The sequence below is a fragment of the Gossypium raimondii genome, chromosome 11, assembly GCF_025698545.1.
Source record: "Gossypium raimondii isolate GPD5lz chromosome 11, ASM2569854v1, whole genome shotgun sequence".
In the NCBI taxonomy this organism is placed as follows: Eukaryota; Viridiplantae; Streptophyta; class Magnoliopsida; order Malvales; family Malvaceae; genus Gossypium; species Gossypium raimondii.
This window is the reverse complement of record NC_068575.1, coordinates 56,846,659-56,865,887: the sequence shown is the minus strand read 5'-3', so window position 1 is coordinate 56,865,887 and position 19,229 is coordinate 56,846,659. Positions and strand designations below refer to the sequence as shown.

Genomic DNA, 19,229 nt, shown 5'->3' with positions numbered 1-19,229 from the left:
ATGGCAGCACAATCGTGATGTTATTCATCATGGTAAATTAAATTGATATTATTTTATTTTTCATGGGAAGAATTACACTTTCACCCATTTGAAATCGAAACGATGAAGTTTTATAATGAGGTTATGGGAAGTAAGACACAAAATTCAAAAAAGGCTGAGAGAAAAGAGGTGTCTAGTGAAAATAGCCAAATTAATGATGACCAAATGGTGAGTGCATCCTCTTGTGAGAAAAAAAGAGTGGTTCATAATTTTTATGCAAATGGAAAAGATGTGCGATGAGCCTTATTCACTAAACACCCTTGCGTCATTATCCGATTTAGGCAAAATTGTTTATCTTTGACTAACCTTTACAACTCTTTGCCTAGTGTTTTTGTGTCTCTTTTACAGGAATATAAAGATATCTTTGAAGAAGCACCTAAAGGATTGCCACTTTTGAGGGGTATTGAGCATCAAATTGACTTAATATCTGGGTCAACAATTCCAAATCGACCAGCTTATCAGAGCAATCTTGAAGAGATGAAGGAGTTACAAAAGCAAGTAGATAAACTTTTGGAGAAGGGTTACATTCATGAAAGTTTAAGTCATTGTGCAGTGCCGATAATTTTGGTGCCAAAGAAATATGGTACATATAGAATGTGCGTCAATTGTCGACCAATTAACCAAATTACTATTAAGTATAGACATCTTATTCCAATGCTTGATGATATGTTTGATGAATTTTATGGTGCTTGTATCATTACAAAAATTGATTTAAAAAGTGGCTACCATCAAATTCAAATGAAAATTGGGGATGAATGGAAAACAACCTTTAAAACTAAGTTTGATTTATATGAATGGCTAGTCATGCCTTTCGGTTTGACTAATGCACCTAGTACTTTCATGCGCTTGATGAACCATGTTTTGAGACCTTATTTGGGTAAATTTGTCTTAGTATATTTTGATGATATTCTGATTTACTCAACTTCTTTAGATAACCATGTTTTTCATGTTAAATCAGTTTTGGGTATTTTGCGAACTGAAAAATTATTTGCCAACCTTGATAAATGCCTTTTTTGTTGGGATAAACTAATTTTTTTAAGTTTTATAGTAAGTGCTCAAGGTATTCATGTCGATAAGGATAAAGTAAAGGCAATTAGAAAGTGGCCCACTTCTAAATCAACTACGAGCTGTTGTGGGTAAGAACCTTAAAAATTGGAAAGAATGTTTGCCATTTGTTGAGTTTGCATATAACCGATCTATTCACTTTACAACTTTCTATTCCATATTTGAACTTGTTTATGGTTTTAATCCACTAACTATACTTGATCTTGTACCATTGCCTATAGAAAACATTTCTAGTTTAGATGGTGAGAAGAAAGCTGAATTGGTAAAATTCATGCATGCAAAAGTAAGACAACGAATCGCCAAAACAAATGAAGCAACTGCCAACAAAGCTAACAAGGGGCGCAAGCAATTTATCTTTGAGTCACATGACTGGGTTTGGGTCCACATGAGAAAAGAGCGATTTCCAACTAAACACAAAATAAAATTAGACCCATGTGGTGATGGACCTTTTCAAGTACTCAAGCGCATTAATGATAATGCATATCAAACCGACCTTCCCAATGAGTATAATGTTAGTGCCACTTTTAATGTCGCTGACCTTTTTCCTTTTGATATTACAGATTCGAGGACGAATCCTTTTGTGAAAGGGGGGAATGATACGAGCAATTCAGCCTAATTCAAAGGCCATAATAAATGTGAGCTTAGTTTCCCTTAAGGCCCAATTACGAGATCCAAATCCAAACAGATAAAGTCAAAACTCAACTTAGTGGTACAAGGCTTTATCACGAAAAAAATTCGAGAAGAAAAGTTGAAGTTTCAAGACGATGAATTATGGAGTAATGATGAATTAGAATAGACTAATTATGTTCGTGGGCCTAAACTCTCAATCTATGATGACAAGCCCATGTGGAAAATGCTAACAAGCTTAGGCATTCCACTTCAAGAACCCCAATTGATCTCACAAGCCTAGACGTTTCATATTGGGGTTGAGTTTTAAGCTTAATTTTTATTATATATGAGCCTAATATTTTATTTATCAGTTTTTATTATTTTATTTTATTCCAATTTTTTTATAATTATTAAGTATTTTAAGTTATTTAGGAATTTTATGTTAACAAGAAAGCTTAGTTTAAAACTATTTATTGTTTCGATTAAATTAGAGTTCTAGTATACTTAAAAGTTTTATTTAAATTTACTTAGCTAGCCTATATATAGGCCTTTGCGTTGTACACAATAAATTCAATTCATTATTATTATATTTATCTTTTAAGTTAATAAATTCTCACTGGGTTTTTCTTTTGAAGAATTTCTCTTGAAGAATTTCTCTTGAGTTTATTCTAGAAGAGTTTTAACAATCTTTTTAGATTGTGGGGATCACTTCAAACTTTTTCTTGCTAAGATTTCTATATTGGAGGGAAAATTAGAGCCGGTTGAAGGGGGTTGTGGATTCTTCGTATTTCCAAGGCTTCTCAGGATTTCCATACGCCACGTTCTATCTTTCCATTTATCTTCTTTATTCGCTTCCTTAATTTTTGATTTATTATTTTATTTTAGTTATTTATTTTAATTGTTTTATCTAACTTGGATTCAATTTCGTTTCAGGTTGTGTCAAAATCTAAGTTTCTTTCCGAACGACTAGAGCCCTAAGTCAAATCCACGACTTTGACAAACTTTACGATCCGCTTTCGTGTTCAACCTTCTCGTCCTTTATCACGCTTGTTGTTGCTAAATCTCTATTGATCACCAGCCATTTCTCTTGGAAGATGGGTTGGTCGTTGATATTCGAATGGTGACTTATTGTCGTTTTCTTAATTTATTTTTATTTTGAGAGTACTTAGGAACAATAAATTATTTTACAAGTTAATTTCGACATGTGTTGTCTTTAAATTTTATATGTTCTTTTGTTGTTTCTCGTGTTTAACAATTATTTCCTTTTTTTGTGTATTGTATTGTACAAGTTCTAATGTTGCTCATGCAAGTGTTTTTAAGATGGAATTGTCGTCATCTTCTCCAGTTTAGGGGATACTCTATTCTTTTGCTATTTCTGTCTATTATTTTTTACTCTCTAGACTAGTCCCCCTACTATAATAAATGCTTACAATTACTTTAGATATGACAGATTTGAGTTATGACAATACTAATTGTCAACGTACTATAATGCTCGCTAAAGCATTTTTGTTATTAACGAAGTTTGTCCTTTATCGTTTATTACAAGTGTTTATTGCTTCCTTTTAATCCCAAATTTTCAGGTCTCGTTCATAAAATAAATGAATTAATTAGATTATTAATTGAGAATTAGTAACCCTAATCACAAAAAATGGCATTTGTGGTAAATAAAACAATAAGAAAAAGAGATGTTGATATCCTGAAGGAAAAAGTTGAGACAAATCCTCAGAACCAGACTGCGTTTTGCCAAAAAGAAATAAATAAAACATTAAAAAGAAAAGTCCTGCTTGCACTGATCAATTATTTCGTCATCTGGTTGGCAGATTTCAGCAAAATATGAGCAGTGGAAACGCTTCAGAACCACGCGCCTTCTATTATTTCAAGGAATAAAAACTTTTTTAGTCAAAATTTATACCAGGAAAAATAAATAAATAATACTCCTAAACTCCTACAACACCAGCTGCCTGACAATGATGGGCACTTGTCAATATCACGTGGCATTATTAACCCAAATGGTTTTTTACCCTTTAAGTTTATGTGTATCCATTTTAAATTGTATTCTAATTATTGATTTATGCATTCTTATTTTAAATTTATTAATTTTTAGTTTTAATTATAAGATGATAAAATTTTAATTTCTTATAAAATTAATATACTTAACTTTAATTTAAAATTAAATATATTTAATACAATTATATATTAACCATAAGTTGAATTCATTAAATTATTTTAGGTAAAATTAATTAGTTACTGTTTTTAAAAGATTTTAATTAAAATATAAATATAAAAGAATAAGAAAAAATTAATATCGAAGTTAATATATACAATTAAATTAAATTTTAAATAGTTAACATTTATATATATAATAAATTATTAAAATAAAAATAAAGTATGATTATCATTTATTGCACTTTTTAAAGATAAACTCAAAGTCAATAACGAGTTAGGTTAAGGGCAACATTAATCTTTTAACGCTACATCTATTATTTTTACACATCTTTTGGTAATATTTGACTAGCCAAAAGAAAGAAATTTTCACTTATCTTGAAGATGTCTATTTTTCTACAAGAGTTCTTATACATATTTTTATTTTCAAGTTTAAATTTGTATTAACTATTCTTTATTTTGTGTTTAATTATTGTAATAAGCGAGGCGAAGCCAAAAATTTTGTGAGAGTCGGAATTAAGTTGTATATTTTTAGAATAGTAAAAATATAATTTTACCATTTTAAGCCTATATCTTTATAATTTTTAAAGGATTAAATTAATTTTATTTATCATTTTTGCAAGACCAAAGTGCATTTTTACCATTATTAATAAATTATAAATGAGTTAAAAGGGAAATTTTCCATTTTAAGAGGACTAGGACTCCTACCAAGCACCAACTCCTGACTCCGCCCCCAATAATACATATGTAATAAATAAGTTTTTTCCTCATGTTATTACACTAATAATCAAACAATGCAAATAATTTTAAGATCTGAGGTTCAAGTCTTATTCTATATAAGTCATATGTGCGTTCCGTTCCATATTAATTCAGGTTTAGATCTCATCATATTCGGGGCTTGTATGTACATATTAATCATTAAAAATTATATTATTTTGTAATTTAATTTAGTAATAATTTAAATATTTTATAATTAACTAAGCTATTTATTTTGAATTGTAATTTATTGAAAATAAAGATTAAAAATAAGAAATAGATAAATTAATAAGTAATTTAAAAAGGTAAAACATTCCTTTTAATTTAAAATTGATTTAATAGATAAACTTTTGGAATTAAATGAATTTTTTATCAAAGGTTAAGTAGGGTTTTAATACTTTTCCTAGCGGTTGACATGACTGGAGTTCGACCATGGTATTAAATATATGTAATTTTTAATTAAAATTTAAAAGTACTTTTTAAAATAATTATAAAATATAAGAATATAAAAATTTATTAATATTTCATTGTTATTTAAAAAAAATTCAAATTGTGGTGTGAAATCTTTAAAACCAAAACAAAAGCTGTGGTGTGAAGTTTCTTCCAGCGAAGGTTGGGTCGTTGCTGCCCGTTGACCAACCAAGTTCCATCATAAAAGATTCTGAACTGAAACATCTGGCTCGGGGTATCCTAAGCTTATTATGGGATCCCAAAAACAATAAATAATGACGTTATACCTAAACACGTGTACGGCCACAATGGTCATACTTTTGCATAATAAAAAAATTGTGGAACCAGACATGGGAGTGTGTTCAGTGAAAAAGCTAGGAAGAAACTCCCACTTTGTACTTGCTTAAGTGGGTTCGTGACACGTGGGCATCAACAAACTTGGTTGAGGATCCATTTTTCCAAAATTTCATTTCCCCCCTCCTCTCGCCCAATCCCCGTACTTCAACAGAGTCGGAGAACTGAGACACAGGATTGTTTCTTTTAATGAAACACAAGCAAATAAGGGTTTATAAAAGAGAAGGAAAAAGGAGATAAAAATGATGCTTCCGTCTCAGGAAAGAGGGGACCAATTTTCATATCTTTATTTTTATTTTTTGTTGTTGTTTTAGGCTTACATGAAGACTACCAAGGGGACCATCTGAATAGTCCCTCTGATCATCAAAATTATGTACACACATACATATGTGTCCTCAAATCTATAAAAGGAACATTCTCTTAGTTGCTTATCCAAGTGTTTGGATCCCAAGGAATAAACAAATCTAGATTGCTATGCTTATTTATAGTGTTCCATAAAATGTAGACGAAAAAGACCACGTTCAGAACAATCTATCAATTTCACAAAAAATTGGAAAGTGATATTTACAAATTATCTATCAAATAGAGTGGGAATAAAACATCAACTTTAATGTTAGTAAAAATGTTTATATTTATAATTTAGCATATTCTTCTTCAAACAAATAATTATTTCCCTCGTCAGAAGGACTTTCTTATGCATAGCTAATGTTTTGAGCAGTAAATTATGGACTTAGTTGATTAATTTCACATGGAAGTCTGGGTTTTTTTTTTTTAAACTTAGTGAGAATGATGAAATAGCTTTCTGATATCCCAATGTGGTAAAAAAAATCTACCTCAAACTAAGGAAAATTGAATTGATACTCGATAAAGCAGGTGGTGAATGAGACCTTTCACTCAAATTAAAGAAAAGGACTGGAGAAAAGCTTTACTGCAGGATATATAATTTATTGGTTCCTGCTACATTAATTAATAAATACGATATAAAAAAAACAATATTATTCTATAATGCTGGAGAGAATATGTTCTTGGGGTCATTGTCATATCGAAGATAGCATCATAATATTCATTCATGTTGCAAGAAATGGTAAGCTTTGGATGACAAGTAAAGCTTTATTCCTGTCATCTAAATGGGGGAAAAAGAAAGATGCATGGTGATCACAATAGCTTATGATATACCATAATTGAATGCCATACAATCTGTTTAATTTAGATAGTTCAATCCTGAATTTTAGTATCATGATTAGTATATAAGATTGAAGCAAAATTTGTCAAATAAGTAAAGCATGATTAAAATAAATTGTAAACATAATTATGAAGGGGATGGGTGTACCCCAAGATGAGCAGAGACATAGATTTTGAAGCAAAGGTGAGTGGTGCTGAGTCAAGAAGGGGCCCTTTCTCTGAGTAACTCATAAAAGAACCCATCATCTCCAAACATCACCCTCAATGAAGGGACTGCCTCAATTATTTCAGCACTCTCTCTCTCTCCCTTTTCTCTACTTTTTTATATTTTATTTTATTTATTTTACAACAAATGTCTGGACATAGGGTTACTTCTTTTATTTTATCATAAATTTAAGGGTGGGTTTGAATGGGCGATTGAGTGCGCTGCGGTGTATTTAGTTTATTTTTAGTCTTACGTTACAGTATCGCTGCAGTATCTAATCTCACCATCACCACTGTTTTTACACTAACCGTAAATAAACGCACCGCCTATCCAAACTCACCCTAAGTCTGTTAAAAAGTTTCATATTGTGCTACCAAAGTACTTAGCTAGAGAATGAAGATCAACCTAGGAACAGAAATAACTATGACGTTATATGAAGAAAAAAATGAAATGTATTTAACTTTTGCTAATATTTGATGAAAATAATTGAAAGATAGGATACAGATACCTCTCTAGTGCCATAACTGAGGAAAACCCAGAAAGTCGCTGGGCATTCTTTTGAAGTGATTTTTTTTGGATTACATTCCTTTATACTCAATGGGCCATCGTCCAATAATAATCGACTGGTGGTGGCATAGGCTTTCAATATTTGGGCCTTTTAACATTTTATATTAGTAATTATCCAAAAAAGGTTTTATCCAAAAAAATCAGCCTAATAAGGACTTAATGGATAATGATTATAAAGTAAAGGTGACAGTCTCAACAAAAGAAAGGGAATCAAGGAAGAATATGTGAAATAAGGTTATATTAATTCCAAAACCATTTGCATTTCTCAAAGATAAGGTGAAGTTTTGGAAGCTTTCTCTGCTGACTGTAAGCCATTTTGATATAAAACGAAACTAAATCATTCTTGAATTAAATAATTTGAAGAAATACACAGCATTTTAGTAACTGAATTATTATACATTAAATTATGTCGGGTGGGCCACTCACTTAAGCCCGCGTCTATTTTTTCATTAGTTGGTTGGGTGCGGGCGGCGGGGTATTGGTTCCGTCTGTGGTGCCGACGGTTTGTTTTTTTTTTCTCGATAGAATTATTACACATTTTAAGCATTTGCAAATAATATTACAATTTGCAAAATGCAACAATCCCCTATGAAAGTGACCCTCACCCAAGTACAAAACACCAAAATCTCAATGCGATAACATCACAATTTCATACCATTAGACCCCCAAAGACCCCATTGTTATTCTGCCCTCTAAAAAAAATTGTGCAAGCAACCAAAACATAAGCCCCATTAACCAAGGATCCTTTAGACACTAACCACAACCGATTCTTTATAAGAAACACAACAACATCACTCAAGATATATTCACCACCATGCCTTTAACATTCCAGGCCTTTTTATTCCAGCTAACGCCAGAGCATAAGCCATCTTATTTCCGTGCTTTTCAGCTTTCGAAAAGGAAACATTACTAACTCTAACCATTTTGTTTTCGATATCCTTGAAGATAGATTGCAGCAACCACGGCCTCAATCTTTTGTTCTCAAATCAACTAAACACCTCATTTGATCCAATCTCAATGATTAGAGAGCTTTTACCTTTCCACTCCATTGCTAAATACACATCCAAAGCAATGATGATCGCTCCAACCTCGACTATAAGGAGTCTTTTGCTCCAACCTCATTTGATCCGATCTCATTTCCGTTTGTTTTACTCTTTATACAGTTATACTAGCATCAATAAGTTGGTGTTGGGAGCTTCTCTTTTTCTTTGCATAGACAGAGTTGATCGGGGAGAGCTCATTAGAGGCGACTTGGAGTTTAGTGGTCCTTTCTGTTTTTTTCCTTTTGTTGTACTTGTTTGTTGGTTTTTTGTTTTGTTGTACGGTGTTTCTTTAATAAATTCCAACCTTTCACTAAAAAAAATTAAATATTTAAAATTTATTATGTCACAAATTTAAATCTTAATTACTATGATTGAATTTTTATTCATTTTATATAAACATGTAAAAAGAAGAAAACATTCTCATGAGTCATGAGAATATAATTTACTAATTGGAAGATTAATATAAATACAGAGGAGAGGTGGGAAAAGGAAGGGATAACTAATATCACTTTAAGCGACACCATGCAGTAAGTAGTTGCCTAAAATGGTAGATCCATCCATGTCAGTCATGTTCATTACTTTTTGGAAAGGATATGGAGTGATTTACACGTTCGGAAGCAACGGAAGGCAGCAGAGAAGTATTTTTCATGAGATTTGAAGTTGAGGAACCGATGATGGAGTCGTACAGCAGCAACAATGATAAGTCTTAACGACCACCTACACTTGCACACACTACTTCCAGTTGCTTGCAATCTGTATATAGCCTTTTGCCTCACCTTCAAGAGAAAACAATACTACACCTATAGTTTGTTAGGCACTGACATGACATGCCCCCCTTCCTTCGTCCTTTGCCCATAAATCTACTCTTTATTATTATTTAATTTTTTCCCCTTATTTTGGGTCCACCTTCTCAGCTAAATTAGTTAAATATGTCAAAAAAAAATTAATTGATCAAATAAGTCAGTTTTTTGAAAATTTAGATAAATAAATTATATTTTGAGAGAGTGTGTGAAAGCTCGCTCAATTGAATGTGTCTCTTAAAAAACGACTTATTTCCTTAAATTTTTAAAAATTAATCTATATGGTTAATTAACAAAAAAATTCTAACATATATATAACTATTTAAAACCATCTTCTGTCTATTTACCTTGAGGAACATATATTACACAATTACCATCCAAGTCATTGGAAGTTTTTGTTGGTACCCTCAGAAAAGGTTCATATTATTGTAGGTTAAACCAATTGAGTAAAACTAAGATTAATAGATATTAAATCCTTTGACTTTGACAATTTAGACACACACTTAACTGCATGTTGAATTATAATTTAAGTAATAGAATCATTTTGCGTTGTTTAATTCAATCCATACACATCTTGTAATATTATTCCATTAACTGAAATTTCAAATATTATGCGATAAAATAAACCTCGTAAAAATCTTGATTTTGATGTTTTAAAACATTTTACTGAATGCTTTATTGTAAACTCTCTTTTTGGATAGTACTTTTTTTCTTAGTTTTAACTTTAAAAGTTATGTTGTATTATTCTACTTGTCTTTTAAGATTTTTATTTTAAATTATGTCACATAAAATTTGATGTATTATTTAATAGTTTTAACAATAGAAATACCTAATTGATATAACATTCATAGTTTGAATATATAATTATAATGTTTTAAAGTTTATAGGATCAATTTAGAATAGAGTTCATACTTTAGGGATATCCAATGCAATTAGCTAAAAAAAGATTGCGTAATTATGAAGCCCTTCAAAGTTAGAATCAACCACCAAAGATTGAGGAGCATCCCTCCAAAGTGGTCGTGGTCATTATTTCAGTACAACATTGTAAGCACAAACTGTAATTACGAGCCAATCTATCCATTATTATATCCCACAATTAAACAAAGAAAAAGATATAATCATGAAGCTATTATAGTTTCAAAATTTCTAATTATTCACTACCCACTTCATAATTACAAATTTGGTTCTTTCTTTATAACAACGCTTCCTTCCACGCCAATTCGCCCCCAAAAACAACATATCCCTTATCATGCGTCTACCATCCACTCACCCTCTTTCCCTTCTCTTCATCTTCTTTCTCCACAACTTGCCACCGTACATGGCGGCAAGACTAGTGCCAGAGTTCCCATTCAGGGAACTAACTGTTTCAACTGTCGATAAGTACTATCGCTACAATAGATTCCTCAGTTCCGAGAGAGGCAAACATGTCAGTGGCATGTCAGAGATCAAGAAATACTTACGTTACTTAGGTTATTTGACATCACCTGATTATAATGTATCAGATGATATATTCGATGCTCAGTTTGAATCTGCTATCAAGCATTATCAATCAAGGCTTGGCCTTCTGGTTACGGGTAAGCTCGATTACGGTATGCTCTCTCAAATTTTAGCTCCGAGATGTGGTATCCCCGACGGAGAATCATCATCTCCCACGTTGCATGTAAAGAAAAACTACGTGTTCTTTCCCGGGAAACCTCGATGGGCACGTCCCGTTCCAATGACTCTAACGTATGGAATCTCCCCCGACAATTTGATCCATTACTTGAGCTTATCGGATATAAGGAAAACCTTTAAACGAGCTTTCTCGAGATGGGCATCGGTTATTCCGGTCAGTTTCGTAGAAACGAATGATTATGGGTTCGCTGATATCAAAATAGGGTTCTACACCGGTGATCATGGAGATGGGGAGCCGTTTGATGGGGTGTTAGGGATCCTGGCCCACTCGTTTTCACCTGAGAGCGGGAGGTTTCATCTCGACGCAGCCGAGACGTGGGCCGTTGATTTCGGAGTGGAGAAATCGACTGTAGCTGTGGATTTAGAATCAGTGGCAATTCATGAGATCGGTCATTTGTTGGGTTTAGCTCACAGCCCAGTGAAAAATGCTGTTATGTATCCGAGCTTGAAGCCTAGGGAAAAGAAAGTCGATTTATCGATAGATGATATACAAGGAGTCCAATCTCTCTATGGATCAAACCCTAATTTTACATTTGGTTCTTTGTTGGAATCTGACACTTCAGCAAATCAAGCCATTGGTTTGAGATTTGAACCATCTTTTTGGGCCATCTCCATGTTCTTGGCAGCTTCTTTCTTCTGCATCTAACTTCCTTTTTTGTTTTAAATTTAGAAGGTGATTGGCTTTTGATTATCTGATCTCCATAACAGGAGCTAGCATTCCAGACCCTTGAAATAGTGTAAAATTTTACAGTCATACAAGGAAACTCCCTGATCAAATGGAGAATATTTATGACTATATCCCTATATAGAGGCGTTTGTGTCCCCATTTAATATAATGGGACGGCCCTTTGAGAGCATAACATGACATAGTTTTTATGTATATCTTTTTAAACATATTGTGGAAGTGATTGTTACAATCAATTGCAAAACTATTCATCACGTGTAACACGAACTTACCTCGACACTTGTTCGTAACCAAAAATCTACTAATCCCAAACTTTTTCTTTCCCTCGATCTTGCTTCGTATTTGAATTTTCCGGATCTAAATAAATAAATTTAATCATTAATCTAATACTTTTCATGTTCATATGTAACACTCTCTATAATTCCATTATTATTTGTAGTGCATTCAAAGCTGTTTCACTGAGTCACAGTCACTAAATTATTTATATCTTGAGGTACGGAACTCCAAATCAAGATCCATTAATTTTCCATGAAACTAGGCTCACATATCTTCTTACCATAAAATTTTCAGAATTTTTGGTGTAGCCAATAAGTACAGTTTATTCTTTAAAGTTTCCCCTGTTTCACTTCTTGACAGTTCCGACCCCTCTTCACTAAAAATTAATTATCTCATTGTACAGAATTTGGATGATGTTTCCGTTTGTTTCTTCTGAAAATAGACTCATTAAGGATTCTAACAATATAAAGTATAACTCATAATCATTTTTTTACAATTTTTAATGATTTTACAAAGTCAGAACAGGGGAACCCGAATTCATTCTGACCTTATCTCACAAAACCTATTATATCTCATGATTTACAATTCCATTGCTTACACCATTTATTTTATAAGAAACTAGACCCAATAAGCTTTAATTTCATATTTTATTCATCCTCTAATTAAATTTATACAATTTTTGGTGATTTTTCAAAGTTAGCCTACTGCTGCTGTCCAAACTGTTTTAGTGCATGAGGTTAATTACCATTTTTCCCTAAACTTTCAATAAATGATAATTTCATCCTTGCTCAATTAACCTCTCAATTGAGCTGATTTTTCATAAATTAACACATTATTCCATCACTTTAAACTACTTTATAACCTTTGGAAATCCGAATTTTAGCGTTAGACTTTAATTCCAAACTTTTTCACAATTAGGTCCTACAAATCAATTTCTATTGAAATCACCTAATAAAATCATCTCATAAACAAATTAAAGCTTCAATTTCATGCTATTTCATCATAAACTTCCAGCACATATTCATAGCAACTTTCAAATTCATTCATAAAATCAAAAACTAATGAATTTGGTAATAGGATCTAGTTGTAAAAGTCTTAGAAATACAAAAATTACAAGAAAAAAGGCAAGGATTAACTCACTTGGTGCAAAAATTATGAAAAACCAGCTTGAAGAAACGCTTAGGACGTTTTTGGCTGATGGGAATGTAGAAAAATAAAGAGGAATCTAGATAATTCCACTTGAGTCCTAACTTTTAAAGCAAATTTTGTAATATTCCAATTTTACCCTTAATTCTTCAATTCTCTTGATTTTTCTCAGCGTATGCCGCCCAAAATATCTCCTTTTGGGGTTATTTTCAATTTATGTCCCTCTTCATTTAACAATTGAGCTATTTAATCCTTCTAGTAACTTTTACACTTTTTTCAATTTAGTCCTTTTCACTTAATTGACTACCCAAACATTAAAATTTTCTAACGAAATTTTAATACCATATTACTAACACTTCATAAATATTTATAAAAATATTTTTGACTCGGTTTTACGAGATCGAAGTCTCGATACCTTGTTTTTACTCAATTTCTTCTATAATTTCTTTTTCTAACTAACCACTAAATCGGTAAAATTTTTCTATCGATATTTTCATACGATTTTCCTATCATACCAATATTCATGCAAAAATATTAAAATAAATTTATCTTTAAATCGAATTTGTGGTTACGAAACCACTATTCCGATAACTTTGAATTTGGGCCATTACAAACCTGGTATCGTTGAGACGTGACATACTGACTTCAAATGGTCAAGTTTTGGTACCTGTTCACATTCACCTATAAACTTAAAATTCGTTTGCAATACAATTTCAAAACCCAAACACATATCCAATGAATTATAACACAATTAACATATCATTCATACTTATAAAGTTCAAAGATACATGTTGAAATCTCACATTTGTATCATTCTTAGCATTTACCAAATCCACATATTCATCCATATGTATAGATAACCAAAATGGCTACAATTGAGCTCTTTTCATTATGTATCAATTCTTACTACAAGGAATAAAGCTATTGATCATGTCAAGTTACCATTTAAACATTAAATGTTTACATTTTAAACCAAACTGACTCTACCTAGGTACATGCCATATAACGAACCAGAAAGAGACTTTACAAACATTGATGAGTTAGGGATCTTAGGCTAGATGTTGGATTCAATGCTCAGAACCTTGAGATGTATCTAAACCTGCACATGGGAAAACAAACTGTACGCTGAGCGATAAAGTTCAATGTTATTTCAATGATTCAAGTCAAAATAATATAAGTTTCAATCAATTGCGTACTTTCAATTTCATATTTTAATAACAATCAATTCATATACAATTCATGTTGGTCCTCAATCAACATATCAACATATATATATATGTATACCACAATTTGCACAATTTCTATCAAATGGATCAACTAAACATTACCTAAATTATCAATCTAAGTGACCATATAATACAATTACCATTAATGTCAACAATATTTGCATTTTAACTCAATTCTCAACATCTAATCAGATCACATTTCATTTCGAATTGAATCATTTCATTTTTTATCTTATCATATCACCTTCAGGCTTGTTAATTGGTTCGTATGGTCTTTCACATGCTATCGATAATTAAACATTGTTTATAAATACCTATAATTCAACTTTATAACATTTAATCACTTTTCAAATATCAATCAATCAACCAATTCACAATTTATGTTCCTTATTAGCATAGCTCGTACTCAAATGGATACACGGATACCAACCAACATACCAATTTAACACCTAGTGCCTCACCGGAACGTTCGAAGTAAATAGATTGGGCCCAACACTCACCGGCATAATTGAAATAAAAGTTGTACCCTACACTAATCATAACGTTCGAAGGAAAATGTATTCAACGCTCATTGACATATAGTTGAAATAATTCACGCTCAATCTATATTATGACGTGCCAATTATATTCGACTCTATTCGAATAGTTAATTGGGTAACCAATTTTCCAATTTTATCATATAGTTCAATTTACATTTCATTATTTCCAATTCATCATTTCATTGCATAACATAATATGATCCAACCCAATTCAAAGACAATTTCATATTTTCATCAAATTACACTATTTTCAATTTTATTCAATTTAGTCTTATATTTCGATAACCGGTCTCAATCATAACAATTCAATTCAAATAATCATTTTCAACTCATTTCAATATCATACTATGAAAAATAGTATAAATATTTATCAATTCGAATAATAGAAATACAAATCGAAAACTTGAGTTATTTGTTGTCAACTCTCACATTTCCTTTATCTCTAGATGGCCCTGTGTCGCCTTTAGCTACGAATAATAATCCAACGATACACAATATCAAATTCCAAACCAATTCACATTCAATCACAAAGTTAAACATATTTTTCAATTTAGTCTCTAAACTCGGGACAAACATAACTTTCGACCTAGACCTTCAGATTATAATTTGACTTCACATATATTCATTAGGGACCTTCTACTTCTTATTCCTATTGAATTTTCATAACATTTTTTTTACTAAATTTGATCCCTAATATACAAAACTATCAATTGAGCTTTACAATTTAGTTCTTTTTAACATCTAAGATTAATTTCTACCAAATTCACACCAATTTCATCAATTTTTCAATTATGAAAACTTCTTAAAACTTTAACAGTTCTACAAATTGGCACATGAGCTAACTAAATCAAGCTCCCATGACCTCAAATCTATAATAATTAAAGAAAAACAGCTAGGGATGTACTTGAATTTTTAGCCGAAAGTTGAGAAATGTTTGAAGCTTTCTTTATTTCTTTAGCTATGGAGGATGAAAAGGAAGAAGATGAAATGTTTTCATGTTTCCTTCCGCTTTATTTGATATATATTATTATGATTATAATTTAATTAATCATTTTTCTTAATTAATCATATTTTATTTAATTAATCAAAATATAACATCATCGTCCACTATATTTAATTTGATCATGGTCTAATTGCTATTTTGGACATTTTGTTAATTTTAATTTAAGTCCCTAAGTCATTTCCTAATGAAAAATCTATAATGATTGGACTTTTATAATTTAGTCATTGGGCCTTAACTAACCACATTTTTTACTAAACTACTTATCTAAATTTTAATCCATCTACAGACTAACTCCGTCAATATCCCTATTTAATATTTACGAACTTGGTTTACGAAAACAAGATCCTAAAATCACTTTTTTTTACACCACTAGAAACCGGGTCATTCAGTAAGCCTATTTCTTAATCAGAGTATGCACAAATTATTGGAAGTTTGATGCATCTAATGGATTTTACTTGAAATATATACAACATACATTGTATGTTGACTAATTAGATACACATAACCCAACTCATGAACATTGGGATGCTATAGTTAGACCTGCAAAATATTTTGAGAGTACCATGAATTATGATATCTTATTCAGTGAATTTCCACTGTATTGGAAGGATACAATAATGCTAACTGGATTTTAGATTTATTTAAGATAAAATTCACCAGTGATTATATATTCACCATTAGGGCGCTAGGATCTAGTGCCTTTAGTGTAGTGATTATGTATATGTACTTGTAATTTTTTTGAACAAGGTTATTCAATAAAACTCCACCATTATCGTTAATATCTTTTCCATATCGACCTCGATGGTTTTTGCACATAAAAGCAAAAGGAAAAAAATATTAGCTCATTAATTATATAATGATATAATAATGAGTTGCATTATGTGGACAAATATTAATGCGAGAAGACAACTTGTATTAGTAGATAATTTAGACAAGTCTTTAGTTTATTATGGACTAAGCAAATCGATTAAAAGACTAATATGTCGTTTACCAAGTTTAAATGGAGAGATATCTTATCTCGGGTATCGGAGCAAATGACTTTGGGAAGATAGATACATAGATGTGATGCTCGTATTATGGCTTACCTTAATCCCGAGTAAGTAACAGACTATGTGTGCATGGCTCGTATGCTTTGATGTATTGATAGCTTGAATTCAATTTGTAATAGAGTCAAAAGCTGATATGTTAGGTATATGATTTTTGCATGTCATAGCTTCACTTACAATAGTGGAATTCATAGCCCAACAAAGGGTAAATTATATCAACTCATCAGTATTACATGATAGATGGAAAGTAACGTTGCCACGGGTCATTCTTCCAAAGACGAATGATTTAATTACTATTCGTTACTAATTGACTTTTCACAAATGAAGATGTAACAATCACCATGAGATAAAACATGATCACATTGGACGAATAAATTTATCCTAATAAGATTAATGATGTCTTATGAGGGTAACACACACATGACAAGGTCATTAATTGAGCAGCTGATAAAGTAGCTTTCGTAATGGTATATAATAGGGAGAGCTCAGTCATGGTAGTTCAATGGAATGACTCTATGACTAAATAATATTGTAATTAATAGACGAATAGTCAAAACTTAATTATAAATTATTTGAGCCCTAATTATATATGCTCAATTGATCCCTCCTCTAGCTCGATATAACCTTAATGGGTTGCATTAATTGATGATATGGAAAAAAAAAGTGAAACGAGGGTTTTTACAAAATTATTATAAAAAAAACCAAAATATTATAACTTTTTTTTATTTACCAAAATATAAAAAAACAAAAACAAAAACCTGCAAAAAAAAAAACCTGTGGCGGCACCAAAGGTGCCAAAGAAATTGGCGGCACCAATGGTGCCAAAGAGATTGGGGGCACCAATGGTGCCAAAGGACTAAAATGTAACTATCTGCAGTTTCAAGGACTTGACATGAAAATTTACCATTTCTGAATTTTGAGTGAATTGCTGCAGGTGTGCGTGTGGGGCGCACTAAAATTGAAATGTGACTAATTGCCTTCTAAGCCCTCCTTATTTATTATTTTCTTTTTATCCCCTTTCAACTCACTTTTTTATTTAATAAACAAGCCCTCAACCTATTTTTGTAGTTAAATAAGCTCTTAATCTATGATTTTTACTCATAAATTCCTTTATTTTATTATTAAAGTAACTTAACTAATATTATATTTAATTAAAAAATTAATAGAAATACCGGACATGCCTTGTTGAAAAACCGAAGTAATAATAAAGTGATCACCCATAAATGTAACCCAAATAGAAAAAATAAATTATAATTATAAACTATTCTCATCAAATTTAGTAAATTTTTAAATAAACTATTCTCATCAAATTACCAAAATAATACATAAAATGCAAATTAGTTTATACTTTTTTTAAATAGCTTTAATTTAGGTAAAATATATTTACTTTAATAATAAAATAAAGGCTTTTATGAGTAAAAATCATAGATTAAGAGCTTATTTAACTACAAAAATAGGTTGAGGGCTTGTTTATTAAATAAAAAAATGAGTTGAAAGGGAATAAAAATAAAATAATAAATAAGGAGGGCTTAGAAGGCAATTAGCCACATTTCAATTTTAGTGCGCCCCACACGCTCAGCTGCAGCAATTCACTCAAAATTCAAAAATGGTAAATTTTCATGTCAGGTCTTTGAAACTGCAGATAGTTATATTTTAGTCCTTTGGCATCATTGGTGCCGCCACAGGTTTTTTTTTTTGCAGGTTTTTGTTTTTGGTAAATAAAAAAAGTTATAATATTTTGGTTATTTTTTTATTTTTATAATAATTTTGTAAATAACCCATGAAACGACAAATTAGAGAAATAGACCACATATATCACTATTTGCGGTGAATGTGTTTTCTCGTTATGAACAAGATATGGCTCGTGAATTAATTAATTTTTTCGAATTATTATTTAGTTAGTTTGAAATTAAATAATTGAAGTTCAAAGTGAAAATGGATTAATAAAGTCATCATAGTTTTATGAGAGCAAGTTGATTAAATTAATTTGTTCATAAATTATAATACGATATAGTTGTCATGATTTTAATGAGATTAAAATCAATTTAAGAAAATAATTTCATTAGTTTAATTGATTATATTAATTAAATGAATAAATAATATTTTTGGGCGTAAGAAAAATATTTATTGGGTTGAAAAAAATATATAAGTTGGCTTAAAAACCATATAACACATATAATTGACCCGATAAATGACGAGGCCCAAATAGGCTTGATTTTATAAGGAGGGGAGACAAACCCTAATTCAAGAGAAGGCATGGCGTCGTCCCACCTTATACACTCCAAGTAGGATTTGATTTTTCCTATTAAAATATTATTATTTTGTTATGAGTTGTTCAATTGAAATTCTTGTTATTTTTTTATAAACAGAGACTAAGGGCTAAGTTAACCATACACCTCAT

General features: G+C 30.9%; 1 protein-coding gene and 1 long non-coding RNA gene across 2 annotated transcripts in view; one reads left to right on the top strand and one right to left on the bottom strand.

Annotated features, from left to right (window-relative positions):
- Positions 1-13,095, bottom strand: part of LOC128034696 (uncharacterized) — a 51,020-nt gene extending 37,925 nt beyond the window's left edge. Inside the window, exons 1-2 of the long non-coding RNA XR_008190848.1 lie at positions 13,009-13,095; positions 11,865-11,949 (exon numbers count right to left, since the gene is read on the bottom strand). This is a non-coding gene — a long non-coding RNA (uncharacterized LOC128034696). The remainder of the gene's footprint in view (positions 1-11,864; positions 11,950-13,008) is intronic.
- On the top strand, positions 10,401-11,703 carry LOC105802565 (metalloendoproteinase 4-MMP). Its single transcript, XM_012634272.2, has one exon. It carries the CDS (start codon positions 10,483-10,485, stop codon positions 11,551-11,553), a length of 1,071 nt encoding a protein of 356 aa, XP_012489726.1. The 5' UTR covers positions 10,401-10,482; the 3' UTR covers positions 11,554-11,703.
- Positions 13,096-19,229: the final 6,134 nt, after the last annotated feature.